At 41.6% G+C, this 24,427-nt stretch overlaps 1 protein-coding gene across 3 annotated transcripts; it reads left to right on the forward strand.

The window, feature by feature from the left end:
* The first annotated feature begins 1,438 nt into the window (after positions 1–1,438).
* Positions 1,439–24,074, forward strand: NSG1 (neuronal vesicle trafficking associated 1). 3 transcript variants are annotated; one of them, XM_056490380.1, is made up of 5 exons: positions 1,439–1,705; positions 2,047–2,285; positions 5,959–6,075; positions 16,047–16,157; positions 21,411–24,074. In XM_056490380.1, the coding sequence occupies exons 2-5, from the start codon at positions 2,157–2,159 to the stop codon at positions 21,609–21,611; spliced, it is 558 nt and encodes a 185-aa protein (XP_056346355.1). In that variant the 5' UTR covers positions 1,439–1,705; positions 2,047–2,156; the 3' UTR covers positions 21,612–24,074. The 3 variants fall into 3 exon arrangements, with proteins under 3 accessions (XP_056346355.1, XP_056346356.1, XP_056346354.1); XM_056490381.1 differs by having other exon boundaries at positions 1,463–1,705; positions 2,132–2,285; XM_056490379.1 differs by having other exon boundaries at positions 1,463–1,705; positions 2,135–2,285.
* Positions 24,075–24,427: the final 353 nt, after the last annotated feature.

Consider the following 24,427-nt stretch of genomic DNA (forward strand, 5'->3'; position numbering starts at 1 on the left):
AAATACAAAATCACAAGAGCTAGAGATGAAAGAACCTAGTCAGTCAATTTGTTAAACCATTTGCTGTGTTATTTGGGCTCCCTGTAGTATACTGTCAAATACACTTCTGATCATCACTTGGACTTTTGATGTCATTTGGGTTCTGTATGATTGCACTCATCCATCTCTGCGTTATTCATCTGTTCTGTTCAAGAACACTTGTAAGACAAGGGCTTTGCCAAAGTTAAATAATTCAAGTGTTTCTTGTTTTCTGAGAAACCCCTTCATTTCCAGTCACAGGAGCAATTTTCCATATAAAATGAAACCCTTTTTCTTCTACTTAACACACGCAAGTATGATTTATGAAATGTTACTCAGGTAAGACAAGCTTATTTTACACTTTATTTACTCAGGACAGAACACTGATGGGAGAAATAAATGAGATAGACAGGATGATCCATAGCTGGAGACACGACTTGCTTTGTGCTACAGCCAGAAAGAGCCCTTAGCATTACAGACCATTGACCTCAGGAAAACGGGATGCGTGTTGGATTGGGAAATTGGAACAAAGCACACGGAGAGACTGCTCATGCTGGCATCTGTGAGAAGAGGCTGGCTGGTTTTGAAGCGTGGAACTGGCCCTAGGCTGAGCACCTGTCAGCCTCTTCTCTCTCAGCGCTGCCGACCAGCGCAGCACTTGTTGCATCGCCCACAGCGCTTTCGCTCCGCTGGCTGGGAAGCAAAGCACCTGCAAGACTGCAAGGGGAGCGTGCTGTTGCCTTGGGTTATAGGAGACAGCGCAGTGAATATGAATCACTCTGGGTTTTTTCCGCCGCGAGCCAGCCGAGCTGTAAGATGTCCTCTCCCCCTGCAAGGCTCCGCAGTACGCCTTTGCCCCGGAGTGACGCGAGCCCGGGCCCCACGCTCGCACCCCCGGCTTTGCGGAGCTCGCCCCGGGGCCGGGCTCTCCCCGCTCTGACCGCACACCCGGTCCCTTCCCCTCAGGAATGAGAGGAGCTCGCCCCGGGGCCGGGCTCTCCCCGCTCTGACCGCACACCCGGTCCCTTCCCCTCAGGAATGAGAGGAGCTCGCCCCGGGGCCGGGCTCTCCCCGTGCTGACCACACACCCGTCCCTTCCCCTCAGGAATGAGAGGAGCTCGCCCCGGGGCCGGGCTCTCCCCGTGCTGACCACACACCCGTCCTGTCCCCTCAGGAATGAGAGGAGCTCGCGGAGCTCGCCCTGGCTCAGCGGCCGCCGGCGGGGAGGCAAGGCGGGGCCCCTCACCGCCGCTCGGTTTAGCGCAGCCTCCCCGCCCGAGCTACCGCCGCTGCCCTGCCCGAGCTGCCGAGCTCGCCGCGCCGGGCTCAGGCAGCGCCGAGCGGAGCGGGGCAGGGCAGGGCAGGGCGGTGGCCCCAGCCCCGCTAGCGCAGGGCTCGGCGCGGCCCCGCCCGGGGCGGGGAGGGACGCACCGCCCCCTCCACCTGCTGCCGCTGCGCCATCGCCGGCTGGGGGAGCCGCCGCCCGCTCGTCCCCGCGGGGCCCCTTTGTGCTGCTGCTGCTGCTCCGGAGCTGCCTCAGCCAGGCGGCGGCTGCGTCACGGCCCCGGCGCTGCGGCCGCCCAGAGCCACCCGCGGAGGGAGAGCCGCCGCCTCGCCCCCCGCTCCGCCATCGCTGCGCGGCCGCCGCGGAAGGACGCGCCCCGAGCCAGGGCCGGCAGCCGCGGCGGTGAGTGCGGGCACGGCCCGGCCCTGCCCTGCGAGGGGAGCCCGGGGCGCGGGGCGGGAGGGGTGGGGGCAGCGCCGGGGCCGCGGTTCCCGATCCCGGCGCAGCCCGAGCCCCGCGCACCCGCGGGCGATGCCGCACCGGGCCCGGGCCGCGCCGGCGGCAGCGCTTGAACCAGGCTGATGTGTCGGGGGTTTGGGTGCCGCTTTGTGTGCGGGGTGGTTTGGGGTCTTCTTAATTTTGATAGTAGAAGCTCTGCTCATCGTTCTTACTTCTCAGAACCTAACGGAATCATAATGACCAACACATTCTTTTTTTTTTTTTTTTTTTTTTTTTAATTCCAGAAGGTATTTCGGGTCCCCCGAGTGCTGGGAAAAGGTCTGGTGTCTGATATTTTTATTTCTGTGCGTGTGTGCCTTTGTGTGCCAGCAGAAAATCTTTCTATCCTGGAAGAATGGTGAAACTGGGGAATAATTTCAGCGAGAAGAGCACAAAGCAGCCCCTTTTGGAGGATGGATTTGACACCATCCCCCTGATCACACCCCTGGATGTCAATCAGCTCCAATTCCCACCTCCTGATAAGGTACAGTAGGCTTTAGTTTCCACCCTGGAGAATCGCACCCAGATCTCAGGCAAACAACAAAAGAATAGGCTGTGGGTAAAGAGCAGCTTAGAAACGACATGAAATATGGGATGTTTAAAGGCATTCTAGTTCCCTCTAGGGAAAAACCCAAACAGCTAAGCTCATGAAAATCCATTAATGGTGGTTTGCATTAAAAATCAGTGTGAAATGTTAACAATAAGCATGTAGAGATTTCAGTGCTGCTATATGAAATATGTACTGTATAAATGCAAGCTTCTCTATGCTGTATGGTCATAGTCCTTCCTTTTTTGTATCTTTCTTGCATCTGGAAGGTCCTGTGTATTCTCTGTGAAAAATATGAATTTTCTCTGTCCAGAAAATGCGTCCCTGATGGGGGAATAGTGCCCTGCCTTGTTTCTCTGTACGATGGGCATGGACATACTTGCAACAGAGAGCACTTCCATTTTCCTTCTGTGCTTCAGTAAGAAACTAATGCTAACCCCAGACAAGCTGAAATAATGAGATGAGAATAGGCCATTGAGTTTTCTCCTTGGCAATTAATTTTGTTCAAAAACCTCCAAATAGGTGATTCAGGTATCCTCTGTAGCTGGAAGGGGGCAGTTTAGTATGCTGCTTACAGGTTGGAAGGGAAATGTGCTTCCTGCATTCCTCATTAAGTGCCTTGATTATTAGAGATTTAATTTTAAAGATTTAGAGAGATGATGTGATAACCTGTAAATATGTTTGTCCTTACAGTAAAGAATTGTAGTAAGTGCTACACATGAGGCACACAGGGATAGGATTTTTTCAGGGTGTTCAGCATCCTGTTTTAATAGGATTCTTACTTGTAATTTCCCACATGCATCTGCTAATAAAAAGCTTTGTGGTCTTCATACAGTTTTTATTTTTGGCCTTGTGTCTTCCACAAGCTGAATTCTTCTTCTGGTTAAACTGATAGCTATTCATCCCTCAAACCTCAAAGGAGTCCACATAATCTTAACTCAGAGTAAAGAATTTCAGCTTGTAAAATTTTCCTCGGTAGAGTGTTGCTTGTAGGCAATACAAATAAATGTGTGACCTCCATTTTAATTGCTATCAACACCATTCTGTGTTGTGTGTGGTGACCAGTTGGCAGGCATAAATGCAATAAGCCATAACAGCTGTTCAGGAGCCTGGGGGTCCATTTTATGCCCTCAGTTACATGGGTGTAAATCTTGTAACTGAGGACAAAATCACACCCTAAGGCTTTAGAACAAGCTCAGTCTTACCGTGTCTGATACATCTGCCAACTGGTGACTGGATATAACCGATTACCAAGGACCAATGACCAAAGGAATTAGTTCTGTTCCTGCACAGCTAAGCAGAAGTCTGAACGAGGGATCTGCATGGTAATAGCTTTAACCTGAGCAGAGCCTCTGTAGTGAACCCAGGGGATTCTGTGCCAGCCCATTTGCTCCTACTAGAATGGGGCAGAACTCCTCCCACCTGGATGGCATTTTCCTTGAATGAAAGCAAATGTCCAGCTAAGCTAGAAACTTAAATAAAGGAATATTTGGTTCTTCTACGCTCCACTGTCCAATTGTATATTAGCTTTCTTTTTCTTTTGCAAACATAGAGGAGGAAGATTAAATTTATTGGTCCTGCTGGTGTCCTCCTGTAACTGGTTAGTCAGGTCAGTGTCTCTTTACTGGTTGCTAGAGACTCAAAGGCAGGGGCAGAGCAATGGATATGGAAAAAAAGAAACAGTATTAAGAAAAGATTGACATACAGATCAAATTCTGAAGTATGCAGACACTCATGTATAATGAATAGGAGTACATACTTCATATATCTATGCTTATTATTCACTTGCAAGGCTCCAGTGTGGCAGTGAAGCATAACTTCTTGAACAGTAGTTACTACAGTGCTAAGGATTTGATGATTTTGACAGTTTCTAAATTAAAGGGATGAAGTGATTTAAATTCATATTTAGATATGTTAAACAAAAGAAGACATTACATAACCAAGCAGTTAGAACTGTACATTCAGTGTCAGCTGAATGCGATTTGAGTTGCTTGAGATTATGCAACATAAGGGGAGGAGGAAGGGAACTAAAATGTTAAAAATCATTCCAGAAATCATCAGGCGGTTAACTTCCATGATGCTCTTGGGGAGCTATAAAGTTAAATAGATATTAACTACTATCTTACTAATTATAGTTGAAAATAGGTAAGTAGTTTTTTAAGCTATGTCCTGAACCTATGTATAATACTGTGAAAGTATCTAATAAACTTTATGGTACTGAGTCTAGGTACAGTTACATGTTCTAGGTACCATTCAGGGAAATGAGAAGAAGGGAACCCAAAGGTTGTCATTGCAGTGTCTGGCTACCTGAAGTATCACTGTCTTAATTTAAGAAAGATGGAGAGAGACTGTTTACAAGGGGATGTAGTGACAGCATGAGGGGGAATGACTTTAAACTGAGAGCAGGTTTAGTGTGAGGGTGCTGAGGCCCTGGCACAGGGCCCAGACAAGCTGTGGATGCCCCATCCCTGGAGGTGTTCAAGGCCACGCTAGAAGGAGCTGTGAGCAGCCTGGTCTAGTGGAATGGGTCCCTACTCATGGTATGGGTTTGGAACAAGATAATCTTTGAGGTCCCTTCCAACCTGGGCTTTTCTGTGATTAATGTGTTTGCTATTAATACCACGGGCTGTGCTAATGCTAGAATTTGATTCTCAAAAATCTAAAAGAGTAGATATTTATTCCTTGGAAAAACAGAGGAAATTGAGCAAATTGCAATAGGATCATCACTACAATAATCTGTACCCTAGCTTGAGGACAGTACTTGGGAAAAGTTCCTGAAAAATGCAGAAGACAAAAATGAGGCAAATAGGTTAGGTATGTGAAAATTTTGTATGATTAGAATGCCTAGGAGAACAGCAGAGATACGACTGACGTAATGAATATTTTGGGAATACAGGTAAGGTGCTAAATTGTGTAGCTTGGGGCAGTAGTTCATAGCAAGGAATAAACTGAAGAGCCTGGAGTGTTTGAAGAAATCTCATTAACACAGGGGTTCATGTGCATCTTGCTGCTTGCAGCTGATAATTCAGAAATTAGATGTTAAAAATAAGAGTGCCAAGGGCCATAGTCTATCACATGGTGAATACCAACTAGACTACATGGGTTATTTCCTTTTTTTAAAAAAACTCAGATTCCTGCCATCAAAGAACATGGCATCATCATCTGCAAGATTTTTAGGAGTACTCTTCAATAATCTTTTGTTGGTGTCCAATTTGAAATCCCATTAATGGCATTTCCTAAAGCAAATGGAAGTGTGTGTTTTCAAACTATACAATGTGGGAAGGTCCATTATTTGGATTTGACCAGTCCCTGCCTAGTATAAGAGGAGAGTATCACCACAGATGAAAAAACCCTTGTGAAACTGTTGCATAACAAGTCTTACTGTAGGTCCATCAAAACCACTTTGAGAGGTAGTTTAGTTGATGATTGATAATACTGGAAAAAATAATTAATGATTTAGAGCGTTCAAAGAAGAATTGCACAAAGTGGGGAGGGAAAATATATGGTGCTAGATGTGCTTGTAAGCAGATAGAAGAAGAATTAAAGAATAATCAAGGTTTTTGTGGCCAGTTTTAGTTGACAGGTTTGTGATTGATTCTTTTTCTTAAAGGTTGTGGTCAAAACAAAAACAGAATATGAACCTGATCGCAAGAAGGGGAAGTTCCGTACTCCTAAAATAGCTGAATTCACAATCAGCATCACTGAAGGGGTTTCAGAAAGATTTAAGGTAAGCAGTGAAATGTGAAGATGTTAATGACTCAGTTGTGTTTGCAGAAGTACTTAAAATCAATTGCTGATTGTAGTCAGAACTGGCTATAACAGAGTGCCTGTTGTGGATACAGCTGGACATTAGAAAAATTAATTCAATGTTGTAATAGTTCAGTATTTAACAATTAGAAGCAAAATCAAATATTGCAGCTTTATTGGTTGTAATCCCTCAGTGGCAGATGAATTCTGAAGGCATTTCTGTCAGTGTGTGGGTTTCAGAATGTGCCTTGCCAGGGTGTGTGTAGGCTGCACAGGGGAGTGCTCGTGGCATAGATAAAGCTCCTGTTTGTGCTGAAGGACAAGGACCACCAGAACGTTTATCTTCTTTTTGGCTTCTTATTTATCACTATGGCCAAACCATTCTCATTAAAGCGCTGTCATAGTCCATTATGTATTTTTTATGGCTACCCAGGGATATATACCAGAACTCCATCCTATCAGTTTTCCTGGTCCAATTTAATCTTACAGTTTGGTGATGCCTATTAGTGCAGTTCAGCAAGAATCTGACTCAGATTGTGTCCACACAATCCCTTCATTAGTCCCATAGAAAACTAGAGATCTTAACTGGTGCAGGCTTGAATATCCTTTCCCGCTTCCCACTAGAGGATAGTTTTTCTTACTCTGTGTAATTAAAGCATAGCAGGAAAGTTGGCACTTCAGCTCATGCTCCACTATTCCTTTAACAGTAAGACAGCAGGTTTTCAGTGCTTTTAATTTGGCATCTTACCCAAGGATACCAGAGCACTTCTAAGCAGTAGGCAAGCACACTCTTCAATGCACAAGTACAAATACTTTTGGAAAGCCTAACATTTAGTATGAGGGGAAAACACAGAGTTTCAGTAAAGGTGTGGATTCTGTTGCACAGTTCTAAACTCTGTCTGCATAATAGGAGTTTCAGAGCACATGCAGAGATTTTGGTACGGTTGTGCCTGAGCAGTGCTCTAAAAGCTGACCTTCAGAAGTGTAAATGCAGCTCTCAGTGGAAGCATGCTAAACAAACAGAGTGAAGGCTCAGGGAGGGACTAGACTGTATTTGGACAGGAACTTAGCAGAGTGTTGCTGCGACAAATGTTTTAAGTGCCATTCACCTGGTGGAGCCTTCAGCCATACAGTGAAGCATGTAGGTTCCCACCCAGACAGCCAAGAAGAGATGCTATGGGGTGTGGTAGGGTTTTACTAAGGAGGTAAGAAACCTAGTGCCAGCTTTTCCTGTTCCTTGGTTTGGGGCAAGGACATCCCATTCCTCAGGGAAAATTCTGACTCAGATCCTCTCTTTATCCTCCTGGCACCATGGTCCCAGGCCTTGATAGTAATCCCCTTCCTCTCAGGTGAGGATGGGGTAAATGCGAGTGGACAGCTCAGAACAAGGAGAGCTTATGTCTGGCTGTCTTTGTGCGTGTTCTGGTCACACTGAGGCGATTAGAAAATGCTTACTATGTTGTAGAAGAGAAAAGAGAGGCAATTTTTAGTTTGAGTGCCCTGATAGGACTTTGATTCCAAGCAGCTGAGCAGAGCCTATACCTGAAGAACTTTTCACTTATGGTTCAGCAGGAGGGCCTGAGGGATTTCATTGCTGGAACATTAAATTGTAGCTAAGGAAGAGTTTTGAATGTCTTAGTCACATCTAAAAGGCTTGTGCGTCCTTTTGTAAATTTGCGTGGTTTTTTCTGTCTTTGTTGGGAGAACTGAGCGAATGAGACCTTGCTGAAAACAGATAAATAGCTTGTTGTGCTGTTGGGTAGTCTTTTCTAATTTGTGTACCTGAACAGCTAAAAGGCTGCGGATTTTTGCATTGCATTTTTATATACCTTTGGATGGCATACTAAATATCCTTTAGATATTACTTCATTATGATTGCTCTGGGATTAATCTCATACTACAGGGTTGCTAGGTTTTGCTGCTAGGTAACTACTGCATCAGAGAGAGGTTTCTGTAAGATTTGGTATCTCTTGGGAATTGCAGGGTGATTCACATTGTGACTGTAAGGCCAGGTTTCCAAAGAAGAGTATGGGGATTGTCAGTTAGGAAAATTTTGGTTCAGTTAATTGAAAACAATGTTCATATAGAACATTCAGATCCTAAAAATGTCCCTTAATCTCTATTTAACAGTTTTAGAATTGAATTACACTGCTTGCAACATTCTAAAGGAAATGACTAGTTCTCCAGCGGGGATGGTTGTCGTATTCACCACTCCCAGCCGTAAATACTACATGAATAGCTGATAACATTTCATAAATGTGTAGATGAAAAGTACTGATTGTGTGAGGTTTTCTCCTGGGTCCTTATTAATTGTGAACCATCATGTTAACTTCTGCTGTTGATTCTGAGAGAGCAAAAAGATATTTGTTTGAAAATTAAATATTTGCTGTAATTATGAAATGCATTATTTAACTGGTGAGATATTGACTTTGGCTTGTGTTCATGTGCAGACTTTCAGATGCCATTTTAATGACTTCAGTGTGGTGCATCACCAGTGCACAAGCTTGCCACAAGACACAGCCCAAGCATTGTGCTAAAAATAAAGCAAGTCAGTCAGTCATATTTACAAATAATTCCCATGTGTATTCTAGGATGTACTTCTCAAATAATGACAAAGCAGATTGTATTTTTGGGATTCAGCAGTGCAGATCATCTAAAGCTGTTCTTGAGAAGTTACACAATACAGCAAATGAAGTCACTCCAGTATGTGCACATGTCATGAAGATCATTTGGTGTTTTAGCACTTGCTGAATAATCAATTATAAAATGTATTTTTTTTGCATTCAATTCACATTACGACAGGTATTATAACAGGGCTGAGAATGTTTTCAAAGAAAACTGCAAGTATAGTTTTCTTCTATAAAGCCACATTCTGAATTCAAATCAGAATCTCTCAAAAGAATGTGAAGATTTCCTGATTCTGAGAATTCTGTTGTCTTAATTTATTTTTATGCACTAACCATGCCAAGGAAGATGTGATTTTTTCATTCATTTCCCATTGAGAAACAGAAGTCTTGCTTTTGTTCTCTGAACAGTGTAGGCTGATGTGGGGAGTTGGTTCTTCACATCTGGAAAGCAACTTTGAATAAGGCAGACTTTTCTCTCTTGTAATTGTCCACTCTACAGAGTAACAAAGGATCCTTGTGAATCAGGACATAGGAGGAAGTTAGGGCAGAAGAAAATTGATGGTCTGGGTTACCCAAGGCCAAAACTTTGCCTCCCCCATTGACAGAGCAGTGTTTTTACAGCCTCCATTGGATTTTGTAGTGGGATGTCTACTCTGGCACCCACTGATTGGGCTACAGCTGGCAGCTGTGTACAAACACACCAATTAAAAAAAATCTGTTGTAGCAAAGCATGCCTTTTCTTTTCTGTCCTTGAGAAAACCTCAATAAAGAACATTTTGAGGTATTTTGAAAGCAAACACTGATTTTTTTATAATAAATTTCAACACAAGCTGTGATATGTCTTCAGCCTTTGGTTTCTGTTCAGAAAAGTTCAGTTCTTCTGACTTTATCATTGACACCTCTACATAGATCTAACTGCAGAGCCAAAGCCTCATGCTTATCTCTGTGCTAAGACCATGCAAACCATGTACTATCAAGTACCAAGCAGCTGTTGGAATGTCTGCATGAGGTTATGGAAGAGGAATTGAAACTTCAAGATCAGTTCTCACAGTTTTACCTGGTCACTTTAAGACTGCAAAAATGTATGCAATATATATCTAACTGTGCAGGGGGTTTTTTTCTATCTAAAAAGGGCATTCTTCAAACATGTTTCTGCCTCAACACTTTCGTACTTCTTCTTACTAATGCCAGTGATTATTACTACTGCAAAAATAATCAGAAACAAGGGAAACAGTTTTCTCTTTGCTGCTGTGTGATTACTTTGTGTGTTTAGTAGCTCTTTGCTCCTGCTTTAAAAGTTTAAGAGCAGATGTCAACTGATTCCTGTACAAGTATCACTTCCTTAAGTAGATTCTGTGTCTGTCACTTAGTGCTGGAAGAGTGACAGGTACTTACTGTCATTACTAGTTCCTTCTCCAGTGGAACTACTCACAGGATTAAAGTTGCTCACAAGTATAAGGATTTGGCAGGCTTTAAATTTTTTTCATTACTACTTCAAATAAGAAAAATTAAGGAGGTGGTTCTTTCAATGTAACAATTATTTTAAAATAATTGATGTAAGTAAAGGTACTGCATGGCAACTGTCACTTTTCCTTTTTTTCATGTTTGATATTATCTGATATGACATTCACAATCCTCCTGCTGCATTTTTGGTTGAAAAGAATTTTATAGTCAGAGCTGGAAGATTTAAGTAAAGTGGATGCTTAACACAGCTCCCCAGCTATAGGTCAGGTGTCCTCTGCCACTGTCTCCATCAGAAATCCTTTTACTGGAACAGAACCAGTCACAAAGGTGACACAGAAGATGTTTTGGATCCCTCCAGAAGCATCACATAAATAACCTTTCCTCTCCTGTAATAACATTATGCAGCCTTTTTCCTGGCCTCAGTAATATCTCCTGGGTTTGCATGGGAAGGTAGTAAGGTTCTTATCTTGGTGCCACAGGGTTTCTTGAACTGCTTCCTCAGATCCCTGTTGTTAAGAAACACAGTATATGGTGCTGTGTGATAGAAGATGACAGGAACATTGCCACGAACAGCTGAGTTAAGCTGCACTTCCAGGATCTCAAGGCCAGTGCCTTGTTAACCTATTTTTGTGTAACAGTGTGTCCCTCAGGTTTCATTAATCAATTCCCTTGCAGACTGGTCCTGTTGTCTTGCACTGTCGCTGTTAATAAGCTCTGGTTCTGTAGCTTCTTTTGTTACTGCCTGCCTTTTTTGCCTTTTCTGCTGCTACTCCCAGTTATCTCCAGGTAAGCATCCAAGACAGTTTTCTCCTCTTTGTCATTTCTATTTGAGAAGGACAGTGTTTTGATTTCTACTGCTTTTTCTGTACAATCTGTCCCCAAAGTATCATCCTCTTTGAACAAAAAGTTTTGATGAGATTGTTGTGAACAGGCTGAGTTTAATAGATGGATACCAGTCATACCAGCTAAACATGACATGGAATGTTAGAAATACTCCTCTGAAACAAAGCACCTGGTTGTCTTTTGGAGTCACTGTGTATGACTGGAGTCATTCTGTGTATTCCCATGGCAAGTACAGGGCACAGCACCAGGGTGTTCTGTGTAATTTGCTTTGCTCTGTAATTGAATACGAGTCGAATGTTACATGTATAGATGTAAATGTTCCTTTTTTCTTCTACATTGCTGTTTCCCACAAGGTGAAGATTTCTTAATCCTTGAGAATGTTGTTTCAGACATGTTTTTCATTTAAACTTCCAGGGACAGGCTGAGGTTATAGCAAACAAGGGCATAATTTTACAAAAGCAGTGATAAGTGAAAAGCTGATTTTTGTGTTCTCTAACATGCTGGTATAGAGGGCATTGTGTAGCTGGAGATGCAGGATTTTAGTGGAGAGAGGTGAAATGGAGGTCATGGCCATTAACAAGAAACTCAGTGCAACGTTTTACAAATTTTTGTCTGTGGGATGTAGCCAGACACAATCTATTGTAATTACAGGCCGTCTGCCTAAAATTCTCTTGTAGTTTAAATTGGATAGCAATAATCTTAATTTCCTGTCCTAAGTAGTTGTTAGAGTTGCTGTATTTCACCCCAGAGGTCTCTGCATTTTACTGGTGAGCAAAACATTAATTGGCTATAAATCATTTCCTATGCTCTGTAAGAGTATGTTTTCACTCTTCTTGTTCAGTGCTGGCAGCAACTCTGTGCCTCACACTTTACAAACTGATGAGAAATGAAAGTTGTGTTCCCAAGAGGCTTCAATTGAAATAGATAATGCATAGATGTAGAGCAGAGATGAGATGTGATTAAGCAGTGAAAATCATTGCATGTCTTGTTAGTTCTTCTAATAATAGGAATGCTTCTCCATGGGTTTGTGTGCTGACAGAAGAAAAAACATGAAGGAAGGCATGAAAGCATGAAGGAACAGTACAGTATGAGGGGGTTAATGAAAGAATCTCAGGCAAGAGGAGCCATTAGACAGAAGTGAAGGCAGAGGAGAAATTAATGGTACCCAGGCTTTAGTGGTACAGTGGGATAAAATAAACAGCAAAACAGATGGAGCTGAGAGGAGCAAAAAGGGTAGACTTGTGCATGCCTTGAAATATAACCAGGAAAGTGTGTGAAGAGGAGCAGGCACTGTTGGTGCAGTTGATGAATTTTGCTGTAGTATTCCAGCTTGATGAAAAAGGGAGTCCAAGTAATCATTAGTGGAGTGAGGAAGGAGGAGACTGCAGTAGCCAGGCAGAGAAAATATCATTTGCAATCTTTTGCAGTTGAGGCAAAGTAGTATGGACTGATAAGGAAGATCTGCTAGATCTTACAGTAAAGGCCTTATCACAAGCTGTTTACATGACAGGGTAGTTGTCAGATATGGTGAGTTTAATTTGTTCAGCTGACTGCTCACAGAGTCTGAAGACAGGTTTTTTGCTGTGGGTATGCTCAGTTCATTCATTAGTCATCTCTCATTTTGATTACTCTAATGGCTTCTGGCTAGACGTTGTCCTTCTTCTGCTCTTCACTTACAATCTATTCAAAAATCTGCCACATAAATAATATCTTGTCATCTTCTCTGTTCACTTCGTTTTGCTGCCAGATCCCCTTAAAACTAACTTTAAATGTTATACTCAAGATGAAAGCAAAATCACACTTTGAATTCCTAGTTAAAAAAAATGGTGGTTTGTCCTATCCTATAGTTACTTCAAGAAAAGTATATCACTCTTGAGGTGACAATCACCTTGGAGTTCTGCAGGATGTATGTGGCAGTGGATAATCACAGTAATTCACAAGACTTCTGCTTGTGAATGTGCTGTGTGGGGTCCTGCATTGCCAGCTGGCTACCACAGAAAAGGAGATTCAAGATTTTCTTCCTGAAGAAGGGAAGTGGTGCATATGCATGCATTGCAGCTGCTCCTGCCTGAGGAAGAGGGCAAGGTGTGAGTCGTGTGTTGGTAAGAAGAAGAGAAAAACTAGTTTACAGCGAGTGTGCAAAGTTGCTGTGGAAGAAAGCAATAAATGACAGCTTTGGGGTTGCTTGTGGTCTAAAGAGCTGCTTGTTGCCTTCTCTTTTTTCATGCTTTTATTTTTGAAAAGCATCTGAGAGGAGAGGGCTGAGAAGGTGAGGCACAGAGGTAGGGTTGCACTGTGTTAGTGCAGGGAGAGAAGCTGACTGCCTCAGAGTCAGAAGGGAGCATGGGGATCTGACCATTGTGGACCATCAGTGCTGGGTTATTATGAGAGTGAAGAAAAATGGCTATTAGAAGAGAGAAAAAAATTTTCAAGCTAAAAGGGAAAAGTGGATTGGATTAACAAGTAATGGCAATCACCTTGGAAAGAAATCCATTGCTAGATTCCATCTGTGCTGTTTTCATCTGCAACTGTCTTTAAATAGAAGTTACTCGTATCCTGAAGGATGGTAAGAGAAGGGAGCTTCTCTCCTAATAGGAAGGAGACAAGAGCTTACTTGATTAGGGATTTGCAAATGGAGTGTGATTGCAAATCATTGGAGATAATGAGAGTAAAAATCTTCATGTTAATACTAAAATTAGTAACATTAGGAACTACAGTAAGTGAGAGAAAAAAAATCTGAGATTTTTGAAGCAGGAACCCTGAGAACACTTCCCATGGCTTATTTACTGTGTGGCAATGGAAGAACTTGTAGAAGCAGTGAGAACTCACAGCTCCACACTGTCGCTGAAAAGAGGTCTCAGCAAATCACCCTTGAGGCCATGGCTCTGCAACTTGACAGGCTCCAGCAATCAAGACAACACTGGGCTTTTATTTTCTTTTAAAGAACAGTTACTTCTCAGAGCAGTTCTGAAGCTTTTAAGAGTGATCTTGCAGTGATTGTGGAAATACAGTTTTTTCTTACTGCCTTAACATTTAGTCTCAGTGACGAAACAGCTTGTTAGTATGTTGTCTCAGTACATTTCCCAGACCTCATCTATATGTCAGAATGGTTACAGCTGGGAAATAATGTTACAATTCTACTACTGGCTGCTAGTAGAAGGACCAAGAAATATGGTTAAAATACTTTGGGACTTGATAATATTTTTCAGAACATCCTAAACTCTTAGCTCCTATCTGTGGTGGAGACAAATACAAGCTGGGTTGATCTGTGCCACAGCAGTTCTGCCAGTGCCCATGTTCCATGTCGCAGGCCTGTGCTCCCAAAGAAGCAGCCTTTGCTGAAGGCTGCATGGAGTCAGAAGCCTGATCAAAAACCTATAGCAAGGGCTCAGCTAGGGCATAGCTGGGCCAGGAATGGGGACGTGTGTGCAACTGTTATGTTGGTTGTTTTTAAACTGGGCCACAGAGAATGACCAGAAAGGAAGGTGAAAATGTACTTTGTCTCTTGGATTCATGCAGAACATACTGAGGCATGGGAGATGTAAGGAGAGCATATGAGGTTGGCAAGACAGAGTGAGCTATCCATGCTAATTTTTGTGTATGCAAACAAGTAATAAACTTGGAGGAAGACTAATTAGATATGACAATTGTCTGTGTGAAGTTTTCAGAGGTTAATTAATACTACTTTTTTCCCCCTTTTTTGTAATCCAGTGACTTGAGAAACTGAACATGTTGCTATTCCAGAAAGGTCCTTTGCTCCAATGTTTCATTTCAGTTGTTATAGTTACATTAATATGTACACTTCTGCTAAGTTGCCTTTTGATCTGCAGTTCTCCTTGCCTCTGCTCCAGCCTTCCCTTTTCTTGCTTAGTTTGTGTCTGTCAAAAATCCTTACTAGATCCTTGGCTTCAGCAACACACAATATTGTTTCAGCCAGAAAATACAGCCCTTGCTGTTGTCTGCCCATGATGAGATTTGCTTTCACAGGATGAGAAGCTCCTTAAGTTTATTTTTGTCCTGAAATGTCCTAATACCACTGCCACACACAGTTCGCATCTGTTAGTTCAGAGGTTTATCAAAAGGAGGGGTGTATGGTGGTTGTTTTTACCAAGAGGCAAAACTACAGTTTTTTGTTGTTTTTGCTTTTTCAAATACCTGGGAAAGGTTAGCTTGATACTGACACTGATTTCAGGTTTGTCCTAAGGTGTGCCTTGGACTTCTCTGCAGCCCAAGTTCAGGGGCAGAGAGGTACTGAAGGACAGGGTGAAAAGCCATGCAAGGCTGCCTGTAATGGCTTCTCTGTGAGCACTGCGGAAAGAGGTGCCACACAACTCCTGGGGGCCAGCCCAGTGTTGAACATGGTGCGTTTCCATATGGATCTGGCAGTGAACCACTCCTGTACAGGCTCTGTGTAATGAAGCAGTACTGTTTCAACCTATGAATTACAGAGTATTGAGCAACCAATGCACCAGACTACCAGTGTAACTATCCCTAAGTTCAGAGCAGGTGCAACAAACTCTAATCCTAATAAGAGAGGGCAGACATTACTTTCCCCATGCCATGCAAGTCACCTCTGGATGACACCTGTGCTAGCTTATTACCACCTGACTCCATTCTTGGACAGGCACAGGAAAAAAAAACATGCTATCAGCTGACATAAACTAGACTTAGACTTACATCATCCACATACTGAAAAAACAGCAGAGAGAAGCTACCTTGGTGTGTCCTGGCCTCATGTGCCTTGAACAGAAATGCAGTCATAAAAAGCCTTGCAGTACAGGCAATGGGCCACTGCCCAGATGATCCTCTTTCTTTTCTGAGAAGGGCAGGGAAGAACACTTACATGCTGCTTCTCCATTCTCCCTCAATAATTAAGCAGCTGGTTTTATCCTTTGCTTGATTTTACTGTAAAGTGCATTCACAGCTGACTTCTGCTGCCTGCAGTAACAAGCAGCAGAATAAGCAATAGAATAAGCAGTGCACTACTAACATAAGTATATTTTATTTTTCTTTACAGGTAACTGTGCTGGTCCTATTTGCCCTTGCATTCTTAACGTGTGTTGTATTTCTGGTAGTCTACAAGGTTTACAAGTATGATCATACCTGTCCAGAAGGATTTGTTTTCAAGGTAAAGTGCATACCAGTTCTGGAAAAAGAAAGTATGTAATATTTCTGTGTTGTTTTAGGCATAACCTTGATTAAGGCATGCTGTATTGCACAGATTTGATGTTTCTTTACATAAGTTAGTATGCTTCCTGCTATGCTTTTGCTTTGTAATTTATAATTGAAGTTTCACTATTGCACAATATTAACAGTGCTACTCTGCTAACACTTTAAACATTGGAAATATAGCAAAAGTCTAAACACTGGTATCTTTCAGGTTTGCATCACCTGCAGTTGTCTGGACAAAGCCCTCATTTATGGGTCATATGGTTTAATGTTGCACATTCTTTCAGATTACTGTGTCTTAGGAAATAAGAAAATGATAAAATGTGGAGAAAAAAAATCTGGAATATGTGTCAAAGAAAAACTGATGTTCTCATTAAGAGTAGTAGAGTTACTTCAGGGTTATTTTTGTATTAAGAACTTCTTGTTCTAGAACAGTGACCTCCAAGCCCTACTGCCAAAAGTGATGCCAAAAAAGGGAAAACACGTTTATTGTAAAAAATACTGGTTCTAACCAAAAGGGAGGCTGGGCTCATTTATGTGAGATGGTGGTGCTAGCTCCTTTGCTATGACCTGGGCTGAAAGTCAGAAAAGTAACATTGACCTCCCAGTTGTAAATTTAGCAGTGTTGAATTGGCTTTAATTAGGTAAGAAAAGTAGCAGTGATAATGGCATTCTTCCCTTTAATTTTTAATAATATTTAGTCAACTAATAAATCAAATGGGTACCCAGTTTGAACTTCAAAAGGATTTAAGAAGGGATGGCTGCCTCAGCACTCCTCAACAATCCTGTTCAGGATTTTATCTGTCACTTCAAGCACATAAATATCTTACAAGAATCTAGTCCAAAATTATAATCAGTGATGTCCTTTTGGATTAATTTAGGTTTGAGCATTCAGTTGGTTACTGCTTCCCCTTTGTTCAAGGGCAGAAGATACTGTGGTTAGACTACTTGGCTGTAACTCAGGAAATCCAGCTTCTGGTTCTGCTGTGTTATCTCAGACAGGCACTGAAACCCCTCTGTGTTCATGGCTCAGGGGACAATAGGCCTTTGTTCCCCCTAAGCTTCCTCTTGGTATTGAGCAGTTTGGAATATGGACTGTTGTGCTCCTTTCAAGCCTGTCTTGATGAGATCCTGACTTGTCAGGAACAGGCAGTTACATGTTCCTGTGTGACTGTAGCAACAGCCTCCTGCTTCTGCCTCCTTCCACACCGAATTGTCCTCTCCTTTGAGTTGCAGCTTTCTGGCTTCTTGTGGCTTTTCTTGCCACTGTCACAAATACTTTAGGAAAGAACACTTTCTCAGCTATATTTCAGCTGCCCTGTGACCGAACTCTAGTTGTGTTTCTCTCTTTCAGGTCCTGTGTTTGGGACAGAAGTTAGGCAGAATGTCCCATAGCTCATGCTCTGTTTATAAGGTGCAGCAAATACATACAGCACAAGTGCTGCATCATGGTTACACTCCTGGTGGTTTTCTTGGAGCTGGTGTTCTGTTTCCAGCTGCTTGATGGCATAATGCCAGGAGACACAGCATCTTTGGTCATGTAACTTTTAAGAAAGAGTTCTGTAGGATAAGGGTGTTGGGAAATTACACAAGACCTGAAAACTACCACTGTTAAGATGACTGTATTTATTTGCATCTTTTTTTGGAAGAATCCATGGTATGTGATGGCATAGTTTGGCACAGAAGAAACATGAAGTCTGTCACCTTGTGACCAGTGTCTCTGTGGACTGACTTCATGTTTCAGGTGGACTCAACAACATTGTCTGGCCTGGATGTTCCCAGGTTTTAGATGCTGATGTGATTTCCTGGTTAAGGGCAAAGGTGTGCCTGCCTTAGGAAGCCTGGTACTGCAGGAATCTGCATAAAGGCTGAGCTAACCACAGCTCTGAGTCAGACTCACTTTCCTCTGCTTTGATGCTCTCATACATGGAGCAGTTCCAAAGGTTTCTGCTGTGCTACGCCTCCAGGGCATGAAGGTATGCTTTAAAAGGTGCTCATTTTCCTTTGTACAGCAGTCTTATTTCTGTGCTTGCTTAAGCTTTCTGAGGCAGCCTTAGTACTGCTGCTGTGCAGATTGCTTCTCTGGAGCACTCGTCAGAACCTACTGGTGAGACTCACCACAAAAACCCTCAGAGTGCACTTACATCCTGAAGAATTCCCCCAGGGTTTCAGTATGTTCTGTACTGTATCTGTTACCCTTTAGCTTTTGTTGCCAAGGCACCTGCATTCTGGTGGACAGTATAACAAAGGGATTTCAGTGCATTGAAGACCACACCATCACCTGTTAAACTGGGAATTACTGACCCAGCAAAGTTAACGTGACAGAAGATACTATTTATAAATGAATACCACTGGGATCTTCATGTCAGAGGAAGAAAAGGAATCATCTTAATTCAGCCAGATATAGACTGGCAACCAGGGTTTTCTCTGGCATCAAAGGCCATAACCTGTAACTAATTTCCAAAATAGAAGGGTTGTGAAAAAAAGAAAGGACTGGCAAGTCACTCTAGAGCATCCCAGTTTCTCCTCATGGCCTTCCTTCTTCTCTCATTTGGGAACCATGGAAACAAATAAAAAGGGTGGAAATAAATGTTCTACATACATGAAAGTCTCAGGCAAGTGGCAGGGTAAGAATCAGCAGCAGTTCCCATCACTCAGTCACTGAGTGTGTATGGCTTGCCTTGATGGGAACTAAGCCAAGGGGCACTCCTTAGGCAGTACACAAGGGGCAGTGAGTAAAAGGAGACGTTTTCCCATCTCTTCCAGAAGTATGAAATCCCAGAAGCAATAATGTACTCAAGGGGGAAACTGATGTGTGTTTCTTTAGGCTCTTCTGTCAGATGTCTTGCATGTTTGTGACTACAAGCATCTCCTCCCCCCACCAAAAAAAAAAAAAATCCAACCCATTAGTGAGTCATTTTTGCCTGCTACAAAGCAAATTGCTTCTGAAGGCAACACAAGATTCTGTAGCTTTATTTTCAGACTGTCAGTAATCTTGGCTTGTCTTCAGCTCTAATAATTATATTTGCTTGAATTTCCTTGGCAGATTTCATTAGTTCAATGGATTGTGTTCCTTTCCCCATTTAAATATTTAGAATTGTGATTACATCCCATGACTGAGTGAAATAATCACTACAAATATGTCTGTGTCTGTGCTTCTTAGTAATTTTATCACATCAGAAGTAGTGTCAGTTATCCCAGATAAAACATGGGGAATACTTCCAGAAGATGACATGGTTGATGTATATGAATATGCATATCAAATAGCTCTATTCTATATTCCTGGATTATGTTTTTATAAATTTAGTCCCTATTTTGCAGCTGGCAAATACATTGACTATGAGCATGGGAAAGCCTCTGTTGACTTGCAGTGCTGAATGGACACAGATGCTGTTTAGCCAGGGTTAAATCCCATCTGCTTTGTGGTGCTACTTCAACAAAACCGGGAGGGAGACTTGCCCTGGCTGCTGCCTTGACAAAAGATTACAGAAAAAGGCAACTGGGGTGGCTGTGGAAACTCTAGGCACTCCTGTGAGTCTGCCACACTTTGAGGCCTCTCACACCTGCGGGTTTGAGCCAGAGAGGTGCTGACCGTGGGAGGGCTGTTAGTCTTGTGACAGCGAGGTATCTTTGAGCCAGCACATGTGCCAGGTGACTGAATTCTTCAGGGGCAGGCAGGTTCTAAGACTATCTGTGAGCATCTTGTTTTGGCAAGTATTCCTTTCTTCTTTCATACCTTTTCATTTTTTTCATGCTGGCCTTTTTAGGAAGCGAGATTTATATTAAGCCAAGACTGTCTGCTGGGTCTTCACCTTTCTTTTGCTTTAGACTTGAAACTGTTGGTACTGGTGCTTATTTATACTTTTTTTTTTTTTTTTTTTTTTTTTTTTTTTTTTTTTTTTTCCACATGGACATAAGTCAACTCAGAAGTAAATGTGGGCACTTTTAAGGTAGAATCTGGTCCTAAAACACACGGAATTTTTGTATGTTTTTTTCTGCTGAGAAATTCTCAATGTAAAATTTTGTTTTCTGAATAGATTAGTAGCAGTTCAAAGCTGTTGTGCTGTAGTATTATAAATTTTAGTCCTCTGGTGCTGGAAGCAAGAAGACTGAATATCCTATTTCTTTTTAAAACAGCCAGAGTAGAAATGATTAAATGAATTTTTCCTCAAGGTGCAGCTACTTCTAGCTTACAGGAGTCAATTCACTTGCTCAGGTGACTGCCCTAACATGTTGAAGTATAAGGCAAGACTGCGTGGACTGGCCAGAGTGGTAACAGTTCCTGCAGTGAGACCCAAGACCTTGTGGGGCAAAACCTGGGGGGTCACAGTATATGTCTAATTAACTTCTTTCTTTGGTGCAGTGAGCTGCTCTGTGGGCTCTTCCTGCACTGTGACTAGAAGAGGTCCTGGATGATACCTGTGACAAACACACTGCACAGGCACATTTACTTTGGCTTTTAAGGTGACAGCAAAATGGATTCAACTTTTATTTTACTCTCTAAATTATCTATTTCACTTTCCAAAGCTCTGAGCATCTAGCAGGTTCTATTTAGTGCTCTTACCGTTTTAGGAAATGAAATAATGTAGTCTCACAGCTCCAGAGATCTTTTTAAAAATCTGCAGTTGGTTACATCTTTCTGACAATCAGGAGTGAAGTATTTTGTGTGTACACACTTGAACATATGCTTGGCCACCCACAGAGTTTTCCCTATAATGTGTGAGCTACTGGGCTGTAAAACTGTTCATACCTTGGCACCAGTATATCTGTATTAATATCTGTCCCTCAGACTGCAAGCACCAGGGTCAATTGCCTGAACTTAATCTAACAGTAGGATACAGACAGCTGTAATTGTAATCCAAACAGTTGGAATTTGGGTAGGCAGGAATTAACAGCAAAATGTGGCTGGAACTGGAGACTAAATACTTTCAAAAAGAATTTTAGGCAAGTACCTTTCTTGTATGTTAATTATTCTGGCATATAAACCCAGATTGGTCTTCCTGGCAAATGCACCAGTAGTTTAAGGATTGCAGGGAAGAATATTTTCAACATAGTAGGACAGTACTGTAGTTAATTGCTGTATGTTGCATCTTAACTCATAGAAAGTGACTGTTGGCTTTGACTAAAAGAAAAAGGAGGAAAAAAAACCTAACCTACTTAATGTGTGTTGATGAGCCATATCTGAAATCTAAGCAATGGATTTTCTTTTCAGAATAATCAGTGCATTCCAGCTGGGTTGGAAAACTACTACTCTGAACAAGACTCCAGCGCTCGAGGGAAATTTTACACAGTCATAAACCACTACAACCTGGCCAAACAAACCATCACGCGCTCCGTGTCCCCGTGGATGACAGTACTGTCAGAAGAGAAACTGTCTGAACAGGAGACTGAGGCTGCTGAGAAATCAGCTTAGTATGATAAGCTAATTATTTAAACTATGTCATTTGAAGGTAACTAAGGGACTTCAAGGAACTTTTCATTAAATATAATTATGGATAATTTAGAGGTTACTCATGTTTATGGTGTAACTGCTTCTGTTTGCTGATACTGCTTTGCAAAAAAAAAAAACAAAAACAGAAAACAAAAACTTGCTGCAGAACATTCATGGGCATAACCCCAGGTGCATATCAGCATTGCTGTAGAGCTTTGACACCATTTTCAATGTTAAAAAAAAATTCCAATGTTAGATATGTTCTTGCAGTTTATTGGATACTGATAGATTCTGTCACTGGATTTTCAGGGCTTGGACCTTAGATAAATCATGTGTTCTGTTGTCTGAACAGATACTTAAGTTAGTAAGTTTTTGAATTCTTTGTCATTTTGCAAACTGAAACACCCCAGCCATAACTAGAGTGATCTCTTGTTTAGCTGAAAGCTGTAAGCAATGTTTAGTTTGGGCTCAAGCAAGAATGACAGCACCGACATCGGGGCGTGATGTAATGACTTGTATGGAGAAGGAAACTGTCAGGTCACATTTCTCCTTACATTTCCTTTACTGTTTTTTGTAAGTGATAATGAAGTTCTCTGCAACAAGGCATGCTCAATGTTTTCTTATTGCTGTCAACAGGATTTAACTGCATTTCCACTGTGGCTTTAGCATCTTGGTAAGGATGTGCACTGAAACACAAACTAGATAGGCATTTTGGAAAAACACAGGCAGTTTTAGTGGTGGGTGTTGAGGATAGTGTAAAAATACACAGTTCAGGATGTTCTGATGAGGAAATGACATCTTTTGATCATACTAAAGAGACAAAAAGCCTATTCACAGTACATGTAGTCCACTATGTCATTTGTTGGATACAGCTGAAGGAGTAATATGTCTAAATTTTCTCTTGTATTACATTCACATTTTCCCTTTTTGTTAGTTAGAAAGAGCTTTCTGTTTGTGTATGGTTTGCGGTTTGATACTTTTTAGAACATGGAGGATCACAAGTGAAACAGTAGCATATTAGATACCACAACTGGCTGTTAAAGCTCTATGTGAAACAGAGTGAAGAGTAGAACTGTTTGTGTATGGCTTGGGAGGGGAAAAGACGTAGAAGAAAATAGTATTGTGGATGCACGTTAAAGTTCCATTGTAATTACAAACTTAGCTATTCTTTGTGTGAAATCATGTTTTCATTTTTATTATAAATCTTAAATATACATTATAAAAAGATATCTTATTAATTTAACATACAAAAGTGTGTGAAGCATCTGGGCAAGCAAGTTGCCTTTTTATTCATGTAACTTGAATGGGACAAAGGAGAGTGGACATGTCAAAAGTTCCTTTTTTCTTGGCAGAGTCTGTACAAAAATGAAGGGAAAACATAGGTATAGGCTGTTTCTCATGATCTGTAGTAGAACAAATGTGGTCAGCTGTTTTTCTCCAGCAGAAGCCTGTCATCCCAATACAGTAAAAATAACCATTATGACTCAATGTCTAAATTTGATAGGAAATGTGCATTACACAGTGCAGCTGTAAAAGGCTTTTTTATTAAGTCATCATGGTATGTGGAATGCCTAAGAAGCAATACATTATGTGCCAAATTTTTCTTTGTATTTAAAAATACCTTTTCCTTTGCTTATGTTAAGGTCTTTAAAAAATATCATGTTTGCATTTTCTAACAGGCATCTGCTTTATTGAATATAATTAATTCACATGAAACTTTTGACATTTTCACTCTGTGCAGAGCAAAGAATAAGAATGATGCTGCCTGTTGCATAAAATGTATAGAAATATACATTTCAGAAGAGAGATAGGAAAACACATACATTTCATATCAGTGTACTTGTAGAGGACATTCAGATTTTACAGGATGGAAAGGTCTGTTTCCCAAGACTGTCTTAAATAGAAGTTCACGATACATCTCCTCCCCTTAAATTTCGGACAATAAAAACTTCAGTGCATAAGTAAATACTGATGAGAAACAACTTATTTTTCTTCTCGTAACAATAAACAATAAAAATTAGTAAGCCTTACAATCTAGGAGAAACAGATTGTTTATGCTTCTTGAAGTCAAAACCATTTTCCCTCTGCTTTATCAGGAGGGAGTTTATTGAGTCTTATCTACACTTGGATTTGAGCCTTTTTTTAGTTAACAAATTGCTCCCAGTTTTAGTACTTTGAAGAGTCTGACTTTAATTGTCTATCCCTTGGCTTTGTTCCAGCATCCCAGAACATCTGTTTCATTGCACAATCTGTTTGTGTTGTATTCTCTCTCTTCACTTACAAGTAAAGCTCTTTCATTGACTCCTTATCATTATTACTACCATTAGATCAAGCTGATTTCTCAGTCAAGTAGTTTCAAAGGATTAGAAGCTAAAGGTCATTTATGTGCAAAGTGATCACTGTGTACTGAAGTGGTGTGATGAAATAAACGCCTGAGACAGTGTAGATGCTTTTGCACAGTAACAGTTTTCTCTTGATCTGGGATGGGAGCTCCACTTTCCACAGCACAGGTGGGTGGCTGTGACAAAACCGCTATTGTTGTTTTTTCTTCTGTGAGTTCTGCTCCAGCTTGTAGCTTTTTTCACAGCTCCTTCAAAGACTTTTATCTTCTCCAGAGGACAAACATGGTTTTATTTTTGATACAGGGATTGAAAATGAATGTGCTAATGGATATGTGGCACACATTTATTTATTGGAAAATATTTCCATCATAAAGGTGTGAGAAAATGCGTAAGATATGCAGGTATGCATATTGTATGCATATTTTATACCCCCCCCCAACTAAAAAAAAAAATCAG

Source organism: Oenanthe melanoleuca, chromosome 4, assembly GCF_029582105.1.
Source record: "Oenanthe melanoleuca isolate GR-GAL-2019-014 chromosome 4, OMel1.0, whole genome shotgun sequence".
Lineage (NCBI taxonomy): Eukaryota > Metazoa > Chordata > Aves > Passeriformes > Muscicapidae > Oenanthe > Oenanthe melanoleuca.